General features: G+C 40.5%; 1 protein-coding gene across 2 annotated transcripts; it reads left to right on the plus strand.

The window, feature by feature from the left end:
- Positions 1 to 1582: 1582 nt before the first annotated feature.
- dohh (deoxyhypusine hydroxylase/monooxygenase) lies at positions 1583 to 11495 on the plus strand. 2 transcript variants are annotated; one of them, XM_041204698.1, is made up of 4 exons: positions 1583 to 1886; positions 6059 to 6135; positions 8874 to 9108; positions 10451 to 11495. In XM_041204698.1, the coding sequence occupies exons 1-4, from the start codon at positions 1613 to 1615 to the stop codon at positions 10786 to 10788; spliced, it is 924 nt and encodes a 307-aa protein (XP_041060632.1). In that variant the 5' UTR covers positions 1583 to 1612; the 3' UTR covers positions 10789 to 11495. The 2 variants fall into 2 exon arrangements, with proteins under 2 accessions (XP_041060632.1, XP_041060633.1); XM_041204699.1 differs by lacking the exon at positions 1583 to 1886 and adding an exon at positions 2036 to 2220.
- Positions 11496 to 21807: the final 10312 nt, after the last annotated feature.

Below are 21807 nucleotides of genomic sequence, written 5' to 3' on the forward strand. Positions count from 1 at the left end.
TTGATTTGAGCTGCCTTCGGAACCTTCTGAAGATCCAATGGCAGGACAAAATACCAAATACTGAGGTGCTCACTTGAGCTAGAATGCCAAACATCCACACCATATTGAAAGAGTCAAACTGAGTTGGGCTCGTTGTGTAGCCAGAATGTCTGATACTAACTTAACAATGCGAATTTTCAATGGAGAATTTGAGTCTGAGATGCACTCTCATGGTGGTCAAAGGAAGCACTACTAGGACACCCTGAAGACTTCATTTAGGAGTTTTGATATCACCCCTGAGAGCTGTGAGGAGCTTGTCCAGGATCGCTGCACCTGGTGCAACCAAATAAAAAAGGTTGTGGCCTCCTTCAAAAGCAAGCGCAATATCAGAGGCGGAGAGGAAATTCTGAGCCAGAAGGTTGTCCAAAACTCAATCATCTACAGTATGTTGTTCTGTTTGCAGCAGAACATTCCAGGCATAGATTGCCCTCAGCTGTCAACTACGTACCTACCAGAATCCTAGCAAACACTCCGGATAATAAACAAAAACAGAATTACCTGGAAAAACTCAGCAGGTCTGGCAGCATCGGCGGAGAAGAAAAGAGTTGACGTTTCGAGTTCTCATGACCCTTCAACAGAACTGATTTTCTGTTGAAGGGTCATGAGGACTCGAAACGTCAACTCTTTTCTTCTCCGCCGATGCTGCCAGACCTGCTGAGTTTTTCCAGGTAATTCTGTTTTTTTTTGGATTTCCAGCATCCGCAGTTTTTTGTTTTTAGCTCCGGATAATAAACATGGTCATCTTGGCCTTGAGGGATGAACAACAACAGGCAGTAGAGGTCACAGGTTTGGAAGGAGCTCTGGGGAGTTGCTGCAGTGCATCTCGTATGTGATGCGCACAGCTCCCACTGCGCACTGATGGTGGAGGGAGTGAATGTTTATGGGTGAGTTGCTGATCAAGCAGGCTGCTTTCTCTTGAACGGTATCGAGTTTCTTGAGTGTTGATGGAGCTGCGCTCACCCAGGCAATTGGATAGTGTTCCATAACACTCCAGACACGTGCCTTGTTGAAGGTGCTACACATGGTATACAATCCCATATGTGCATCGGCCTTCCATTACCTTGTCTAAGTATTCGCTACGCTTTACGTATGAACTCAAATGGCAACTGTCATAAATCTATTTGAACGTGGAGGATCTTCATCCTGCATAATTTCAGAAACGTTTTCTAAGAGGAGCCAGTGGGTATAGTCACAATCAGGAAACTCTGATTCTCCTTCCTCCCTTAATGCAGTTACACTGAGGCTGCTCAAACCCAACTGGGATCAGCTAACTTCAGACTGGGAATTAAACCTACTTTGTAATATTTTCCTATTGATCTTTGCAAATTAAAATGCAGTGTTCTATCAAAGTGAGGCAATAGGTGTTTTTGCAGGTACTGAATTGAGTATAATTTCCCCACTTGCTCTCAATGCCAGAGAATGTGGTTGCATCTCCCCCTGCGCGATGGATTCATCCAGTGCCACCCCTCCAAGCCCAAGCCACATGGGTTATTCCAATTGGCCCCGGAGGATGCTGGGGGTGGGAGGGGGGGGCGGAGTCACGTGGTTCCCCCGGCGTCACGTCCCTTTCAAGATGGTGGAGGCGATGGCGGTGGAGTCGGTCGGGCGGACACTGGTGGACGTGTCGAGGCCGCTGAAGGAGCGCTTTCGGGCGCTGTTCACCCTCCGGAACCTGGGCGGGCCGCTCGCCATCGAGTGGATCTCCAGGGGCTTCGGGGACGAGTCGGCGCTGCTGAAGCACGAACTGGCCTATTGCCTGGGCCAGATGCAGGACCCGCGCGCCATCCCCGTCCTGACCCGGGTGCTGCAGGATCTCAGCCAGGAGCCCATGGTCAGGCACGAAGCAGGTGAGGCTGGAGGCTGGACACCGGCTATCCCCAAAAACTGCTCAGTCTCTCCTCATAAGAACAAGCCCCGCATCTCTGGAATCAATCTAGTGAACCTCCTCTGAACCGCCTCCAGTGTAACTACATCCTTCCTCAAGTAAGGGGACCAAAACTGTGCCCAGTGCTCCAGGTGTGGGCTCACCAATGCCTTGTACAGTTGCAACAACACTTCCCTATTTTTATACTCTCTTCCTGGTGGTGTCCGCGCGACTGCGAAATACTGCGGATGCTGGAAATGCTCATCAGCTCAGGCCGCCTCTCCGGAGAGAGATGGGAATCGACGTTTCAAGCCGAGGTGACCTTAGCTCATTGTAACTTTTCGTCGGATTGCTGACACTCCTGACAATGCTGCACTGCAATGTTGCAACGAAGAAATAAGCAGCTTACAAATGGATGCGGACAGGTTAGGTCAATGGGTCAAAATTTGGCAGATGGAGTTTAACGTGAGCAAGTGTGAGGTTATCCATTTTGGTCGGAAGAATAAAAAGGCGACTTGTTATTTAAATGGAGAAAATGTTTCAGTGCAGGGGGATCTGGGTGTCCTCGTACATGAATCGCTGAAAGCTAGTATGCAGGTACAGCAGGTAATAAGGAAGGCAAATGGAATTTTGGCATTTATTGCCAAAGGAATAGAGTATAAAAATAGGGAAGTGTTGTTGCAACTGTACAAGGCATTGGTGAGACTGCACCTGGAGTACTGTGCACAGTTTTGGTCCCCTTACTTGAGGAAGGATGTAGTTGCACTGGAGGCGGTTCAGAGGAGGTTCACTTGATTGATTCCAGAGATGTGAGGCTTGTTCTTATGAGGAGAGATTGAGCAGTTTGGACCTATACTCGCTAGAGTTTGGAAGGATGAGAGGAGATCTAATTGAGGTACATAAGATGCTAAAGGGGATAGACAGAGTAGACGTGGAGCAGATGTTTCTCCTTGTGGGGCATTCTAGAACAAGAGGCCGTAGTTTTACGCTAAGGGGTGGTAGATTTAAATCAGGGATGAGGAATTGCTTTTCTCAAAGGGTTGTGAATCTGTGGAATTCACTATCTCAGTGCAGTGGATGCTGAATAAATTTGAAGAGATACAGATTTTTAATTAGTAATGGGTTGAAAGATTATGGGGAGAGGGCGGGAAATTGGAGTTGAGGCCAAAATGAGATCAGCCATGATCGTAATGAATGGTGGGGCAGGCTCGAGGGGCTGAATTGCCTACCCCTGCTCCTAGTATGTTCTGCCTCAGTGCTACACCGAGCTGCTGGGTGGGTCATATACTCAGTTATGGAGTGGGACTTGAGCAGCCTTCTATCACCCCCGGTCATCTGGACCTGAAACATCAACTCTGCTTCTCTCCAGAGATGCTGCCTAACCTGTTGAGCATTTCCAATGTTTTTTTTTTTGTTTTTTATTTCAAGGAGCCTACTGTTGGCAGTTTTATGCTTAATTCCAATTAGGTAACCATTTAACATGTGGAAAAGGCTCTTTTAAAGGACAAATTTTGTGTAGTAATTGCTCCTGTGAAGGGCCATGCTTTACTATGTAAAAGGCACTATATGATTGCAAAACAGAAAATGCTGGACATATTCAGCATCTGTAGAGAGGGAAATAGTTAATCTTTTGGGTTGAGTATGTATACTGGAGGGGTCTGGCACATACAGGGTTAATGTGGGACTGTACAGTACTGGCCACACACTGAGGTAAGAAGGCACCTGACTTAGACCTAGGGTCATTGTGGGGTTGGCCAGGGAAGTATACCTAGCATGGAGATAACTCCATGCCTGTACACTGTATATTTGTATATAATTACAGGTAGTTAATAAAAACTTGCTGTTAACATACAGAAGACAATGAAGCCTACTTTAGTAGGCACATTATATAACCAACACCATCCCAAAAGTATGTTCCAGCATTTTCTGTTTTTATTTCAGATTTCCAGCATCTGATGTACTTTACTCCCATATAAATATGAGTTGTTCTTGCACTACAATAGTGATTATGCTTCAGAAATATTTAATTGGCTGTGAAAAGCTTTGGGGCATCCCAGAGGTTGTGAAAGACGCCTTATAAAATCAAAGTTTGATCGTTCTTTTAGTTACACTGTGACTGGGATTGACAGACCAGAGGTAGGGTGTTGGAGCAGATATGTATTTTTTGACTGCTGTTCCTGGACAGCTATCTGTTTATTGGGTCTGTATATGTACTGGTTAAATCTTAATATCTAGAATCTGTTGGATTCTCTGTTAATATTAAAAATTCAGGTTAAATAACCAATGTTGCGGGGAGTTGTTCATAGTTTAAAACAGGTTACCTGAGGATTTCTCTGCTTTTCTGCCACTGCGGTACTTTTTAAAATGTAATCAATGTTGTTAACACAAGCAAACACAATTACAAATGCAAAGTTACAATTAGCAATGCAATAAATAATGAGTTAATCTGTTTTGGTGATGTTTGAGGGATAATCATTGGTCAGGGTACTGAGCAAACTCCCCTGCTTTGCTTCAAGTAGTGGAGTGAAATCTTTTAGATTCACCTGAACAAGCAGACGGGATCTGGTTGTAATTCCTCATCTGACAGATGACATCTCTGACAATGCTGTACTGCCTCAGTCATGGAGTGGGACTTGAGCATCCTTCCATCATTGAGCCATGCTGACAATATGATAACTAATATGCATGTTAGAAACTCATTGCTTGTTGCCCAGGTAAATGTACAGGACTTGATTACCATTGCCTGTGTTTCAAATGTAAATATTCCGTTTGATTTGCACCTGAGTTTGCTATGTATCTAATCTCTAGTACCAGTAATACCTATATGCTAATTCCTCATCCATTCTTGAGCACCCAGCTATTCAGTTCCTTTATTGACTGCCTTCGTACCCCTGATATGCTGGTACTCACTATCTTTCCCCAAAGTCTTCATTTCACTTCCCTAGCCACAAGCCATTGCCCTCAAATGCTTCACATCCCCTCCTGAGTACTTAAAAACCAGCACCCCTCTCTCAAACAATATATTATTTATTTACTGTTGCAACATAATTGGAGATCCACTTTATTATGAAACGCCATAGGCCTGGTTTTCGCTTTTAAGTCAATGGTTTTTGAGTGAGTTACAATCTCGCCTCATGTCTTCCAACTATCTATGAACAACACTGAAGGAAATCAGCTTCAGTGGTTAACATTAGAATTGGACATTTGTGTGGGTAGATGTCATGACTTGTTACAAATGCAGAATAATGCAGCTTTTTAGGGAGTGACATATGAAAACAGCCACATCTATCTGTCAGCTGTGGTTCATTGGATAGCGCACTCACCTTTGAATCACAAGGTTCTGGGTTCAAGTCCCACTCTAGGGCTTGAGTACAAAAGTCAAAGCTGACACCCTAGTGCCATACTGAGGAAGCATTGCACTGTTGGAGGTGCAGTCTTTAGGGCATTAAACCGAGGCCCCATCTGCTTGTTTGGGTGGATGTAAAAGATCTGTAGGCACTAGGAGGAGAGTAGGGGAGATATTTCCTGTGCCCTGGTCAATATTTATCTGTAATTCAACATCACAAAAAGCAGATTATCCGGTCATTATCACATTGTTTGTGGGAGTTTGCTGAGCACAAATTGGCTGCAATGTTTCTTAGATTGCACTACACTCTAGAGTACTTCATTGGCTCTAAAGCCCTTCGACACATAGTCGTGAAAAACGATTTATAAATGCAAGTCTTTCTATTTTTCATCACTGGCTTTTTGTTGCTATAGAGTGCAAACATATTCTGCCTTTTATCTGCCACGTGCATAACACTATGTATACTTTAAGTTGAATAGCATTCGCTAAACATGAGCCAATTTTTCTGGCATTTCTAGATTTGCTTTTAGTGGTTGAACATTCTAAAGAGTCTTTACATTTGGTGTTATGTGAGCTTGTAGATCAATCCCCAACACAAGCATCAAAATCATCAATGAAATAGTCCTGAGCCCTGCAGGAAATTATTGGTAACTAGCCTCCATGCAGATCTATATTTTTCAACAACAACTTTGTGTGTGCAGTCATTCAGCCAGTTCCCAATCTGCTGCAGCTAATAAATGTCTAAATTATCTTTTTTTTCCCCTGGGATTTATTTGTATTGCATTTTTAATACTGTTACTATATTTCAGGTGAGGCATTGGGAGCTATTGGAAAACCAGAGGTCCTTGAAATATTGAGCTATTACTCCCATGATGCAGCAATAGAGGTAAGGATATTTTAATTTCATTTTATAGATGTGTAATTTAATTAAGATCAGCTTCTGACCTTTTAACAGTAAATCTCCATTTCTACCTCTATCATTGCCCAGCTGCATCCCTACCTTGCTGTCTCTAGATTTGACTATTTCAACTCACTCCTGTCCAGCCTCTTATATTCTATCCTCCATAAACTTGATGCCATCCAAAATTCTGCCTGCGTCCTAACTCGCACTGAGTTCTGATCACCCATTGCCCTTGCGCTCACTGATCTGAATTGGCTTCTGGTTAAGCAAAGTCTCTTTAAATTCTCATCCTTATTTTCAAATTTCTTCATGTCCTCACATTTCCCTACCCAATCTCCAGCCCCACAATCTTCCAGGATCTGCCCTCCTCTTGAGCACTCCCAATTTTAATTGCTGCACCATTGGTGGTGGTGCCTTCAGTTGTCAAAGCCTAAAACTCTGGAATTGTTCCTCTGTAAACCTTTGTTTTTCTACCTCTCATTCCTCCTTTACTGTGCTCCTTAAAACCCACCTCTTTGACCAAGCTTTTGGTCATCTACCCTAATATCTCATTACATGGCTCGGTGACAAATTTTGTTTAGGAACGCTCCTGTAGCGCGCCTTGGGATGATTTATGATGTTAAAGGTGCTATATAAATACAATTTCTTAAAATATTGTTTTCTTCCTTTTTCTGGATTTTCACCTTCAAGATCAGTTCATATTACTTTCCATCTGATTGTTTCTTCCTTCTGATGCAGCTTCCATTTGGCCTTGTTTACTCCCAGCAAAGAAGAGGGTACATGGGATAAAAATTTTCTGGCTGTTAAATGGGTTTGGTAATAGGAGTGTTTAATGGAACTATGGGTTATTTCGTATTTTTTTAAAAAAAAAACACCCTCTTGGTTGTACTATGCCCCATCTCAGCATTGCTGCCAAGCATAGTTCTAGATCATCTTTACTAGAATATAGGACTGTACCAGCCAGTAACCCAGTGACTTTCCAGGAACAGAAGCTGTAACATAAAAGGGTCAGAACACTTATGGCTTTCCCCCCAAACACAAACTTCTTTTCCAGCCCTTGAGCTTCGAAGATCATGTCCGATCCACATAAATTGGAAAGTGCTAACAAAAAGAGGCCGAGCCCAGGAATTGTCCCTATTTCAGGCCAACAAGAGTCAAATGCAAGTCAGGAACAACACAACACGAGAGGGGAGAAATAATTAGACGGAAAGTCATAATCTAAAAGTATATTGAGGTTGAAAATCTATAGAAGAGAAAACAACTGCTTAATATCAACTTGTATTTGTATAGTGTCATCACAGCTTCAGATCCATTTTTTTTATCTGAAGCACTTCTTTCTCTTTTGATGTTTGCCCTGCTCCCCTCTTTTCCTGTTTCCCCCACCCCACGTTACCTCTGTCGAGTGTTCCTACCTGATGTAATGGGCTTCAACAGTGTCATGAAGGACCTAGGTTAACAACTATTGCCTTTGTTACTGGATCCTGATTGGAAGTTATTGATTCCACTTTGTTACTTGTTCAGTTTACAGCAAAACAGAATTTCAAAACACATGCCCTGTTCTGTGTTCAACTTGGATGATCCCAAGGCAACATGGGGCACTACAATTGGCTTCAGACTAGAGTGAGAAATTTAAACCAGAATTCCATTTTCAGAATGCTTTCCAGCGATCACAGTCAAGCAATAGATCTGAAACCCAATTTTTGGACTGCTGTGTTTCAGTGCACAGCTTTTCAATTTCCAGGATAATTTTCATGATGTATTTCAAATTCAGCTGTGTTTGCACTTGGCTTAAATAAATGATGCAATTACATCTGTAGAATTTGGGAAAGTTGTGTGTTTTACAAAGTGCTACTTATTAACCTATTGAAAGCTAGGGCAATAAGTTTCTCTAACAGTAATGTGGCTTTCTGAATAACAGCCCATATTAGAATGCATCAAGAAGTTCTTCTTTCACAGTGCAGCCATCAAACACAATAAGCAAAATACTAGCTGATACTTGTGCTCAACATCACAAGCCTTCTGAGACTTATGAGTTCTAAGACCAAAAGTAAAGAGGTGGAGCTGTGTTTTATACGCTATTGGTTAAATTGTATTTGGATTACTGTGTCTGCTATGGTTGTCCCATTAGTGAAAAGATATTGGAACCATAGAAAAGTTGCAGTTTAGATTCACAAGAACAAAACATGATGAAAGCATGCAGTAGTGATGAGAGACTTATAAAAACAAAGCTATGCTCACTAAGCAGGACAGATGAGACCTAATAGCAGCTATACTGCCAAGTGCTTTGAATTCATTTGTTGAGATCCCACATGTCCGTCTTCGGACAATTTTGATTTGGGTCTTTATAGATTCAGATTCCAACACCATAATGACAGATATGAATGAGCCTGGGCAAAACCCTGTTTGTATTCCTGTGAAAGTGGGGAGAGAGTGAGACAATACAACATGCAGATGTACAGCCATTAGTACACACATTATCTCTCTTCCTCAGCCCTACTGGGGCTGTTTAACTACCATTACAGAAAATGATAGTCTGAGCAGTAATACATCAGTGGATTGTGAGATGCTGGTGAAGCCCAAGAACATATGGTAGTTTATTTTCATGGAATCTTAGAACGCTGCTTGAAACTGAATTGTATTAATTTATTTTGATACCTTTATAATATGATTAAGTGGCTCTCCTATATCTCACTTAAATGGTTAATTTGTATTGAAACACTTAGGTTGCTGAAACTTGTCAGCTGGCAGTTAAACGAATTGAATGGCTTCAGAATAACAAAGGCCAGAGTGAAAGCCAATACTGTTCAATTGATCCTGCTCCCCCAGCTCTGGAGAAAGATATTAAGAAGTTGAGGGAAACTCTGCTGGATGAATCCTTGCCCTTGTTCGACAGATACAGAGCGATGTTTGCCCTGCGGAATATTGGAAGTAAAGAAGCAGTCTTGGCCTTAGGAGATGGTGCGTATTTTAGCAAGTTTTTTTTGGTTAGGTCATTAATACAGTTGTAATTTGGGGTTGACATATCAAAGTCAAATGATTAATTGTTTTCTTGCCTCTAAATCAGAATGTTGTAGCCTCACTTGACCTAACCACATTATATGGGCTGACAATCCAGTGCAGTACTTTGGGCAGGTTGTGCTGCCTGGAGTACCGTCATTTGGATGAAACATTAAACCGAGGAATTGACTGGGCTTCTCAGGGCCATAAAAGATCCAATGGCACCATTCAAAAAAAAACCCAGAAGAATAGTCCTCTCAGTGCCCTACCAAACATTTATCACTTAGCCAATTTCCCTGAAACAAATTGTTGTGATTTATTTCACGTCACCTTGCTGTGCTCAGATCGGTTGCTATATTTCTGTACATTGGCCACAAAGTGCTTTGGAAGGCCCTGAAATCATGAAAAGCACCATACAAATGCAATTTCTTCCTTTCTTCCTTTTAAATATTTTTGTATTTAGTTTATTGCTTTTATCTTTCCATAATATTTTCATATACCATCATGTCAAATCTTGGGAAGACATAAACTTCTCATTGCCCAAACTGTAAAAAGCATCTTCTGATTGGCTACTGAGATATAAATATATAATATTTCCTAGTGAGATGCTCTAAGTTGAGGCTATAGCTGTAGTTAGTAGAGCAGCTTTCTCCTGTAACGGATCTAAATGCAAAATGCTATGTCCCTATGGGGCTGAAATGTAGCATTCCACTTGTCCCAGACTTTAGCAAATCTCCTTTTGAAAATGACAAAGGCAAATTCAAGTTGACACACATTACAGAATCTAATGTCTAAATTAAGATGCACCTTTTAATTTGAAGAATAACTTTATCCTGTCTATCACTGCCATCTTAAGGTAGGTGAGGCCCTAAAAGCTAACAAAAGGCAGATGAAACTTGGGTCAATTTATAATTATTTAATATCATAGTATTAATTTGATAAGTTTTGTGGGCTGAAGGGGGCTGTTGGAATGTCTGTTTTCTGCCAGGCGTACACTAGCAGCTACTAGAATGCTAGTAGCAGGATTCTGATAGGGTTACCAGCATTCTAGTTGAAAAATCTTATGTTCACATTTCGGGGTGCTGTTGACTGTTGGCACCTTGCTGGCTCTTGTGGAAAGGCTGTAGAAAACTTAGTTGTTTATTTAGACTTTTGGAAAATAAACCCACAATAAATCAGGAAATTGGCTTATTATTTACACTGTACTATTAATGATTTTCCAGATCTTCTAAGTAAGCACTTCTGGATATAATTTTGATTTGACTTTGGGTGGTGACATCTAGTTTTGTGTATTTCCCTGCAGGTTTGCAGTGTAGCAGTGCTTTGTTTCGACACGAAATTGGCTATGTCTTTGGCCAGATGCAGCATGATGCCAGTGTTCCGCAACTTATAACAGCATTGAAAAAAGTAGATGAAAGTCCCATGGTCCGTCATGAGTGTGCAGAAGCTTTAGGATCCATTGCCAAAGAGCCATGTGTGGAAGTATTAAAAGAATATCTCCATGATGGGGAACGTGTTGTGAAGGAAAGCTGTGAGGTGGCACTGGACATGCTTGAGTATGAAAACAGTCCGGAGTTTCAGTATGCTGATGCATTGATTAAATTGCAAAAAACTGAGTCTGAGAATTTAACTTTACCTTAATGGAACTTACCTTAAACTGCTGACAGATTGTTGGGACTTGACGTAATGAACACACTATTCCCAGAGGTTGTAACTTGCTTCACTACCCGAGTTGTGTATTTTCTGATGCCATTCTTTCTATGTTGTTTAATTCTAAATAACGTTGTAGAAACTATAATGAAATACATCAAGTTTTATTTGTTTTGTGTCTAACAAATTTTAATAAATCAAAATGCTTATACCATATAAAATGTTTAGTTCCAGGTTAGTCTTTTAAAACTTCACTTTGGATCTTATTTAGGTATTGTTACCTGCTAACATTAGACCATATGTAAGGGGTTCAAAATCCTACATGTGCCAAGCAGTATTGTGTAAGCTGACAGTCTTAACACCAGACTTGTCAGGTGTTATTTGGTGGGAGCAGTCCTTTGGTTTAAAAATGTATTAAAAGGGATTTCAAATCTTAACAAAATGCTGGAAATACTCAGCAGATCAGATCAGGCAGCTGCTGAGTATTTTCAGCATTTCCATTTCAGATTTATGACATCCACAGTATCTTACTTTTGGATTTGAAATCTTTCACTCTATCTGATTGAGGAAATATTACAAATTTTTACATGATGTTGACAGCTCTGTAACAGATCTAAAAACTGCTTGGGTTATCGGTCAGTTTGTCTAATATGGCATCCTGAACAGAGAGGATCCAAGAAAATAAATCAGTAACCTTGTTATGTCTTTTATTTTGAATGTTTATAATTTATGTAATTGGTCTTTCTTATATCTTAGTTATACATATCAATGGTCCTGGACATTTATTAACCATTAACTGTACGCTTAGCTGACATGACATATGGCATAATGAGACACAATGCTACTCACATTTTATATCTCAGTATAAACTATTATTCTGTTTGGTTGTTCCACCTCTGAGCTGGTTAAATTCACCAATTGTCTGAGACTTCATACCATGCATTTGAACTCCATTCCACCAGGCTAGTAAATTATTGATTACAAGAAATCAAATTTTGGGCTGAAGGAAGGTATGCAGTGGAATTGCCCAAGGGTCAATATTTGGAACACTTCTTGATATATATTAATGCCCTGGACTTGGATGTACACGGTACAATTTCAAAATTTGCACATGAGAAATCTTGAAACTATTGAGAGGAGGATAGTGATAGACTTCAAGAGGACCTGGACAGGATGATGGGATGGGTAGGTACTTGGCAGATGAAATTTAATGCAGAGAAGTGTAAGTCGTACATTTTGGTATGAAGAGCCAGGAAAGACACTATATAATAAAGGACACAATTCTAAAGAGTGTGCAGGAACAGAGACAAATGGGGGTAAATGTGCACAAATGATCTGAGATGATAGGGCAAGTTAAGAGAGTGGTAAAAAAAAACATATAGGAAAATTGCAGGGCACCGAAAAGAATGTGGGAGAATGAGTTGAGTTGCTGTTGCACAGCTAATTGAGTTGCTGTTGCACAGAGTTGACACAGATACGCCACGTCAAATGGCTTCCCTCTGTACTGGAACTGTTCTATGATTTCATGAGGTACCTATTGACAACCCTATTTTCAGAAGGAAGGTTTCCTGTGCCTTTAGCTTTGCGTAAATGAAGTTGAATGAGGGCAGGCTCTTGTTAATTACCAACAGTATTATTTATCTGCTCAACTATTGTTTGGTGGAAGTAATATTTGTTGTGCATCAAATGTTTCTTTTAAAGGAGGGGGGTGCTTCTGAAAGTACAGCAACATTTCATCATCATGCACCATAATTAGAAACAATATAGAGGCAGTATATATTTATAAAACACCTATAGTAAATAGTCAAGACACTATTTTTGAAAAGTTGGCATAACTAATTTTTTATTTTGGTTGAATAGCTATACAATAGAAAATGTTGCTTGCAGTGAACATTTCAGTTTGTTTCCTTAATTTGTCTCTTTTCTCTTTCTAATTTAAATTTCCTTATCCATGGTATATTGTAGAAAACTCTTCAACTCCACCCCACCCATTATGTCCAATCATATTTCAGTAAAATAATGATATAGTTACAAAGAAAAACCTGAGATACAAATGTCATCCTATTCCTTACCCAGCCCTGACTGAGGAAATAAAATTTGCTTTACAAGTTTTGGAATATCTCATAGAGCTAATGAGATTTATTGCAATTAGATTCAGTGCTTTACTGTGGAGATGCAGGGTTCTCCTCAAGCTACTGTTTAAACAACCTATGAACTCACTACACCTCTTTAAACTCCATTCCAAGATCTATCTGTGTTCCAGCACTGCCTCTGCTGCTTCCCTCTTTCATCTATCCAATCTGCATTCTTCCTTGCAAACTTATCCCAGGTCTTCCAGTTAGATTCTGCTCCAGTCCAAAGCAGTATAGCTGTTTTTAAAAAAAAAAATCCAAGCAGTCCTGTGAATTACCAGTTTTCATTTAACTTAGCCGTAATGAACTACACACTGTATTTTCCTGTCTCTACAGAAACATCTTGACCTCAAGCTTTTAATTATTTGTCCTTGTGCCTATTTGTAATCATCTTATTATAAATCCCTAAGCGTTCCACCATATGTATGCGATACAAGTTTGATTGTAAGTAAAGTAAGCTGATGTATTACATTGAACAATATTGAAAATAATGCTGCCTTTGATAATGTCACTCCCTACCACTGTATCAACTGCTTTTTAACCTCCCACTTTTGATGCAGTATTCAAAAACTTAACATTTTAAAGTCAAGGTTAGAAGAGTTGACTTTAAAATTCAATTATTGTTCCAAAGGTACCAGCTTTATTTTGAGGTGCCCTTTGTTATCCAGAGTAACAATTGATGGACTTTTCCCCCTCTGATCTTAAATCGTCCACTAGAAGAGATACAATAACAATCCAGTTTACTGAGAGACACTGGCTAAACTCAGTTCCTTGATGGTGCAAAGCAGAAGTTATGAATTGGTGTAAAATCAGGCAAGTAAAGCTAATTACATAGAATTAGAATCACAAAAAGCTGCAATACAGAATCAGGTCATTTGACTCAGCTGGGTCTGTGCAGCGTTTATGATTCACGAGACACTCCCATCCCTCCTCACTTGACCCTACCAGCATATCCTTCCATTCCTTTCTCCCTCATGTGCTTATCCAGCTTCCACTTAAATACACCTATGCTATTTCCCTCAACTACTACTACTGTCTGGGTGGAGAGGCTTTTACTGAGCTCCTTATGGGTTAATTAAGTTTACCCAAGTGGGACCTATTGGACAGTGCAATCCCATACTACTGCAAGGTGAGAGTCCACTGTAGTATCTACCTTTTTTGCAGCTTTGAGCTCCACTGCATCAGTGGGTAAATGGCGTAGTACTGAGCCACACAGTCTAAAAACCCCCACCACACAGGTCCTACCTGCAAGCTTCACCAAATTAAATGAACTCAGAATGGAGACTGGAACTGGGTTCAATGCTTCTACGTAAGAGAGTGGGGTTACAGTAAATCAGGGTCTCTGGTACAGAGTACTACCCAAAAGTCCTCTGGAAGGTGTGTGTGTGTATTCAAGAAGAGGAACAGGAATGGACTTCGCTAGGATACCCCCTTTGTTGAATAGTCTACTGATATTCACTATCCCCGAAGGGCTATTTAGTGGTGCCTATGGAGCATCTCTCTACAAATCACTTACCTCAAAACAGGAGAGGTTTAAATGCACAAGCCGAAACATTTACAAAGCAACATTTATTTTAATTCATAATTTGGGAATTAAAACATCTGTAGATGGATTCAACATAAGTTTACATTGTTTTAGCAATTATACTCGATGTCAAATTTTGTCTCACCATGGTCCAATATAAATGGGAAAAATGTATAGACTAATATAGGGATAATAGAGGTGTTGCTTAAATGGGGAAAACTGAGAAATGAAGTATCTTGGTCTCATGGATGGAAGAAGTGTGATTTTTGCACCCCTCCCAGGTACACAGAGTGACTATCAGCTTGTCTGCAGCTGCAATTGGGTCACACAACTTCCAGAGGAGAGATGTACACCTTTGATTCTTGGTGACACAGTAAGTTATTAGGGAACACTCAATTAGATTTTAACTAGAGTTCACACTGTGGCATTTATTATGCAAGGCTTGTAAGAACACATATTACAGTTTAAAGATTATAGGTTCAAGTATTAGTTGTGCCTGAAACTCAAAACCACCAGCTTTAACTATTGGGTCAACTGATGGTTCTTAGTATGGCTATAAAGACGAATGCTAAACAGGATGTGCAGAGTTTCTGTGCAGTACTGCTAATATAAATTTTCCCAGAGTTTGTGTTAATCATTTACTATTGTTACACATTCTTTTTTTCAGTTATCTGGTGTTTCAACACACAAAAATTGCAGTTCCTGACCTTTGACCAAATTATTTCAACTCCATTGCAGGCACAACATTCTTATCTGTCATATTTTATTACCATTAAATTATACAACCTAATTAGAGGTGACTAGCAAATGAGTAGAAGTGCATCATTAGGGTTTTGCCCATGAATCTATTCAATGCCATTGTAGGAATAGACTGTAGAGGATTAAGAGCAGCAGGGGATAAAGCACATTATTTAATAAAGCCTGAGGAAAGAATTGGCTGCAGCCCAGGGTTTAATCTGCAGAATATGTATTTAGCAATGCTACCTTTTTGTAATTCACAAGGCAGCTGGAAGTTGTAACTACAGAAATACATGAGCATTTGTTCACATGCGATCACTGAAAATATGTCTAATATCCCAGATGAAACAGAACATCCTCCCCAGAACTTTTACAGAGAAGAGATCGTGTACAAGGATTATAAACCTCCTTCAAGAGATGCCATTCATCTTCCCAAACATGTAATCTATTTGTTTTTGGCGGCCCTGGTTGTTTTGGCTGTAGCATATGCCATTGTCGGGCATCTTATTAGGGATCTGATTCATGATTTTGCAGGTAAGTCACTTTTAAGATTGCCTACAATTGTATGCAGTAACATTTTTAAATGAACAGGAACTTCAGGAATGCTATGAGTCATTCTTCAAATTGTCAATTCTAATTTGCAAGGAGCAATTGAGATATAATTTAAGAATATGAAAGAAAGTATGGGTTGACTATCAGGGATTCTGGTCACAATATTTCAATTCTGTTTGGATATGCAAATGCTGCCAAAGAACTGGAGGATTGTAAATGTCAAAGAAGAGGAGAGGGATAATCTCAGAGGTCAGTCAGTCTAATGCTGATGGTGGGAAAACTTCTAGAGATCATAATCTGGGACAAAATTAACTTTCACTTGGAAAACTCTGGGTTAATAAATGACAGGCAACACAGATTTGTTAAAGACAAATTGTGCCTGCTAAACTTAATTGAGTTCGTTCATAAAATAACAAAGAGGATTGGTGAAACTGGTGGAGGAGGATTTGAATTAATTTGGGAGAGAGATAGGCACCAGGATGAAACATTAGAGAGGAGAAACAAGGTGCACAGAGAACAGCCTTGCATAGCACTACAGTAAAGAATAGTTCAGAAGTAGGAGGGATCAGACAAGAAGCAAATCCTTAACCAAGACAAACATCAAGCATGCAGACTATAAACTATAAACACATTTGTGTTAACTGAAGAAGAGTCATACAGACTGGAAACATCAACTCTCTTCTCTCTGCACAGATGCTGCCAGACCTGCTGATTTTTTCCAGCATTTTTTGTTTTTGTTTCAGATTTCCAGCATCCACAGTATTTTGCTTTCATACAACGCTCAGATGGTTATTCACCAGTTGCAATGTCTGGCTCCTCAACAAACCACCTTATAAAGAGACCTTTTTCAAAAACAACTGTGCTTTGTATTATATAGCATTTTTATCACAGTAAAATATTCCAAGGCATTTCACACGATTTATTCTGGTTGGTTCTGCTATTAACGCATTCTGCTGTTACATTTATGCCACTATTCGCCCTTTCTTTACTCTTTACCACTACCATTAACACTCCCTCTGTCTTGTGGCTATGACATCTGTCAATTTCTCCTTAGCTCCCATCTATCTCTGACCTTCTGTCATGCTCTACCTGCTCCACCCCTTCTTAAATAGTATAAAATCCATCACATTTCTACTTCTCTTTACCTCTGAAGAAGAGTCATATGAACTCAAAATGTTAACTCTGTTTCTCTCTCCACAAATGCTGCCAGACCTGTTGAGTTTTTCCAGCATTTTTGTTTTTGTTTCTGAGCATTGTATTTTTGATTATGGGAATAGCTTTCTTAGTCCATGCTCCACCAAGCCATGGCAAGTAAAGGGTGAAAGAATACTTTTTATAATTATAACTGAGAAAAATAGTTTTAGGGGTGGGAAAGGGGAAGAATAAACAAATCAATGAAATTATTTGCATCTTTAGCCAATAATGCAATGTGACTATGCAGGCATGGGGGCTGTATATCTTTTATAATGTATATAACATTATTGCATCTTAAGTTTTCTGAAGTTGAGGCCTGTGCCTATTAGTATCAGTAAAATGTGCAAAACTATCAACCATGGAGAATATATTGATTCATTAAATTGGTTACACTACAGTGATGAGGAAACTGCTGGCATAAGTCACATGATATTGTGATGGTTTTAAAAAACCTAAATGACTTCCCATGAGCAATGTCACACTGGCTCAGTTAGAAGTGGAAATCCAGTTAATAATCATTCATGCAGAAAAACTGTTCATCTTCTGCCTTATAAATAAAGAACACAGAAGTAACTAATTTTAAAGCTATCTTTATGTTTCACAACAGATTGTGTCCTTGGACCAAATCCTGATCAAGACTTTTGGAATAATGAAATTACCGATCAAGGATTTGTTGAGCAGATTGAAGAAACAGAGCTAGTTATAAAAGAAGGCAAGACAGATGATATCAGTGTGATAGTTGAAGTGCCTAAAATCTGTGTAATACCAAGTCAAAGGACTTCCTTTACCATCACATAACATGACCATACAACTTACCTGAACAGCTTGGCAGGACATGCAGATAAGCAGAGGGACATCTTTGGTAACAAAATCTTGCAACTTTATGGAAAAATGGAGACCATGGATAAGAAAGACAAAAATCTGTGAAAGGATTGCTCCAAAATTCAGTCAATATTGCTGTGGTTAAATAACATTTATAAACCAAACAATGTGAAATTTTGAAACACTTAAATCAAATGATAGTGTGATGGTTTAAAAAATAAATGACCTCTTAAAGTCTTTCTTTTCTTGGTGATCTGTCTCAGCTTGGTATTTGGAATGGGATGATTCAGGATATGGCCTGTGATCATCACTTGACAAAAGACGTGTTAAACCAGTGCCAGCACTTTTTTCTTACCTCTTGAATCTTTCCTTTCATAAGTTGCCTTACTTCTTAGTGAAGCTAAAAATTGGCCACTTAAATGGTATAGTATGTTTGAACAAAAGGAGATCCTGAGGTTCAAGCCTAAAACCATATGATGGAGAGGAAGCAGTTTAACTTTGGGCATGATAATTAGAGCTACATATCATTTCCTTTTGGATCCCTCAGTCCTGTTGGACAGGTAAAATCATCTTTAAACAAACCCAGGGAGAAAGAGATGCCGTCTTTTCTAATGGAGGACCATTTGGTGTCTTGATAGTTCTAGCTTGTTGTTTACCTAGGGCCCAGATTTTCATCCTCAAGATGGTTAGCGGGAGTCAGAAAAATTCTTGGCTCAGCCCACCTGCTTCAGGAGATGAAATTTTCATTGTGATGGGACGGGTGCTGGCTACAGTGGGGCCAGCCAATCTGAGAAAAAGTTTGGAGACAGCCACAGGGGCTGTGGGGTGCCAAGGCGGACAGTTTAAAAGGCCCGCCTTGGTGCTGTGGGGCTTCATCCCCGTTATAATAAAATACCAAGGCCTTCCAGCTCTCACCCTTCATACCCCACACACTCCCTATGCCCCATCCATGCAACTGTATGCCTCCTACCCACCCTCCTATGGGACCTCATGTCCCCATGCCAAGGTATTCCACCCAAACAACCCCCTGACCCCTCATGTTCCAATGCCAAGCTATGCCCCTCCAACCGCTTCCCATGACCTGCCATGTCCCCCCGTACCAAGCTATGTCCATTGTCCTCCCCCATGGCCCTCATGACCCCAATGCCTAACTATGCACCTCCACCCATCCCATGGCCTCTCATGGCCTCTATGCCAAGCTATGCCCCTTCACCCACCCCCATGGTCCCTCATGGCCTGATGAAAAGGTATGTCCCTCCACCCACCCCCATGGCTCCTCATGCCCCCATTCTAAGCTACGCCCTGTCACCACCCCCCCATGACCCCCCATGCCAAGCTATGCATCTACACACAATCCCCATGACCCCTCATGCTCCCTTTGCCAAGTCATGCTCCTCCAACCAGCCCCATGGCTCCACATGATCCATATGTCAAACTGTGGCAATTCTATGCCCATGGACCTACCATACTCTGTATACAACCAATGAACCCCAACATGACAATGGGATGTGTAAAAATAAGCTCTAGAAAAACAGTCATTCATCCATAAGTTACCACTATGTCATTTTAAAAAGACCTTTTGTTACAGGGCAAAGAAGTGTCAGTCATCCAGACCCTTTAACATTTCAATAGCTGAAACTGCAAGCACTTGAAACCTCTTAACCTTGTGTAAATAAACATTGTGCAGTTGACAGCAGAGATCAGAGAGCCAGAGCTGTCAATCAAGCAATGTTTTCTCTAGAGCTCAAGTGTTTTAGTACTCTAATGGATTCCAGGGTTCTCAGCCAAGAATACATAATGAGGCTTGGCTGAGAGCCCCAAAATCCATTAGCCCATTAAAACAACAAGTCCAGAGTGCAGGGTGCAGGCTTTTGACCCAAATCAGCCTGCACCCTTAAAAGGCAATCTTGAAAATTGAAAACTCCAGGAATGGGGTCAAGAATCCCAGAATTGGGTCCCGGCTGTTATTTTTAAAGGGTTCCCAAGCCATTCTGACTCCATGAAAATCCAGCCCTACAGGTTCAAATCTCCCATATAACAATTATTCAAGCTCAAGATGGCAAATCTTCTGGTCTGGGTACCAACAGAAGTTGATATAAAGAGCTTGATACGATTGGAGGCTTGTTCAAAATTTAGTGATTTAACCCATCTATGTGGATAAGTAAACCAGTTGTGATGCTCATATTGAGGGAATTGTGACTTGGTGGGTGGGTGATGTGTCATGATGCAGCACCTGAGTCTGAAAAAATACTTTGTGGAATCATGACTTACATTGCAATAAGGCAGAATATAGAATAGGCTGAGGAATAGCACCAAGATGCTGCTGAGATTTTTCAGAGAAAGTGAGTCTTAGGAGGGAAGCTATCATTGACAACCAAAGGATTAGAGGCAAAAACAGAATTACCTGGAAAAACTCAGCAGGTCTGGCAGCATCGGCGGAGAAGAAAAGAGTTGACCTTTCGAATCCTCATGACCCTTCGACAGTACTTGTTTAGATTAGAGGAATGGCCCAAAATACATGGCAGAAGTGGAGGGCCTAATTTTAACTCTGTGCTAGTGAATGGAATTTGAGTGGGTTAAAATATGGTTCTGGCTAGTAATCCATGTCAATGTGCATAGTAACTCAAAGAACAGAGGTTCAAGTATATAGGAGTGCTCAGTTGCTCTGTTTAAGCTAATCTGGTCCACCCAAAATCAATGCGCTTTTGGCTGACCCCTCACATCCCCCATGATGAGACCCGCTTGGGCAGGTCTGCAAAATTCCAGCCAATATTTCTTAAGTAGGACACTAAAGTGTGCAGAGCGCATGCAATTTTAATTCTCTTACTCTACCTTTCCCTTATTTCAATGCTTACTGTTAGGGGGAGTGTAGCAAGAATTTATGGAAAGGAAATTACTTAGAATCTGCAGGCAGACAGCTCCATCAAGTACATTAACAGTTCAGGGTTACTGGATGAACTTTGCTCGCCCTTAGAGCCTTCAATCACCAGAAAGACCCTGGGAACCAGAATGGAAACAGAGGATGAAAACAATATAGATTAAGTGTCCTCTTCAATAGGTAAGGAAAGGCCAGATGGTCCCAGCGTAGATAGGAGGAGAAAGCTATGCCTGTGTGTATGCTGACAAGATTGGAATCTGAACAATGTTCTTGTACGTGATCAGTGATGTATAAATAAGCTGTATGCTTGTAATTTGGTAGAGTGCTACCTCAAGCTGTTTTGAGGTGGTTCTCTCCTTGCAATTGCTCAAATAAACAATCGTAACCTGTACCTGGGCCTCCTGTGGTTCGTTTGTCAAACTTACCACAACATTTACTATTAATGGTCATTTTACCACAGGGCATTCTTGAACTCATCAATAGCTACTTTACAATGCACCCTTTGCTTACAACTTTTCCAGAAAGTTGCATTTTAGTTTCTCCCTTACTATCGTATAATACATGTAGACTTATCTACTGTTGTCTGCACAATGGCCCTTACTTATAGCTCCATATGTTCCTAAATGTGAAACTCTTCTGCATCTCTCCTTTGTTTATTAATGTTATGCAGGATAAGGTAGGGTGTAGCTATAAGCCTACACAGAAGAAACTACTACCTCCTCAGACCTTTTAAAGATACCACTTGGGCTAATCGATGCTGAGGCAGCAGAAAGGGGTGAGGGATGGTGAAGTTGATGACCACTCAAGCTGAGGTCTAGTGCCATTTTTATCATTCTCACTCAATCTACTCACCCATACCCACCACATACAACTCAAAGCACAAAAATGTGTAAAACTGTGTGACAACTTCTCATGGAGCCCGTTTTGAATTGATTAAACCATTATCTTTGGTTTTTTCAGGTGTCGAACCAAGTTATCCAATCATTTTGCAGCTACCAATGTCACTTACTGTTACCACCCAAGCAACAGCTCAGTCCTTTTGTTCAATGACAGTTATAAGGATTCTTCAGGAGATTCTGAGGACATCTGTGCCAGAGTTCCCATGAGCAGAGGCCTTAAGCTTCAATGTTAAATATATTCTCTCCTCAGATTTACGCACGTGTAATGAT

This window comes from Carcharodon carcharias, chromosome 14 (genome assembly GCF_017639515.1).
Source record: "Carcharodon carcharias isolate sCarCar2 chromosome 14, sCarCar2.pri, whole genome shotgun sequence".
Classification (NCBI taxonomy): Eukaryota; Metazoa; Chordata; class Chondrichthyes; order Lamniformes; family Lamnidae; genus Carcharodon; species Carcharodon carcharias.

What these genes read in the sequence shown, in the direction of transcription:
- dohh (XM_041204698.1), top strand. Translation starts at nt 1,613, where the DNA reads ATGGTGGAGGCGATGGCGGTGGAGTCGGTCGGGCGGACACTGGTGGAC. An exon ending in CATGGTCAGGCACGAAGCAG is followed by an intron (nt 1,887 to 6,058) that starts GTGAGGCTGGAG and finishes ACTATATTTCAG; the next exon opens with GTGAGGCATTGGGAGCTATT. An exon ending in AGTCTTGGCCTTAGGAGATG is followed by an intron (nt 9,109 to 10,450) that starts GTGCGTATTTTA and finishes ATTTCCCTGCAG; the next exon opens with GTTTGCAGTGTAGCAGTGCT.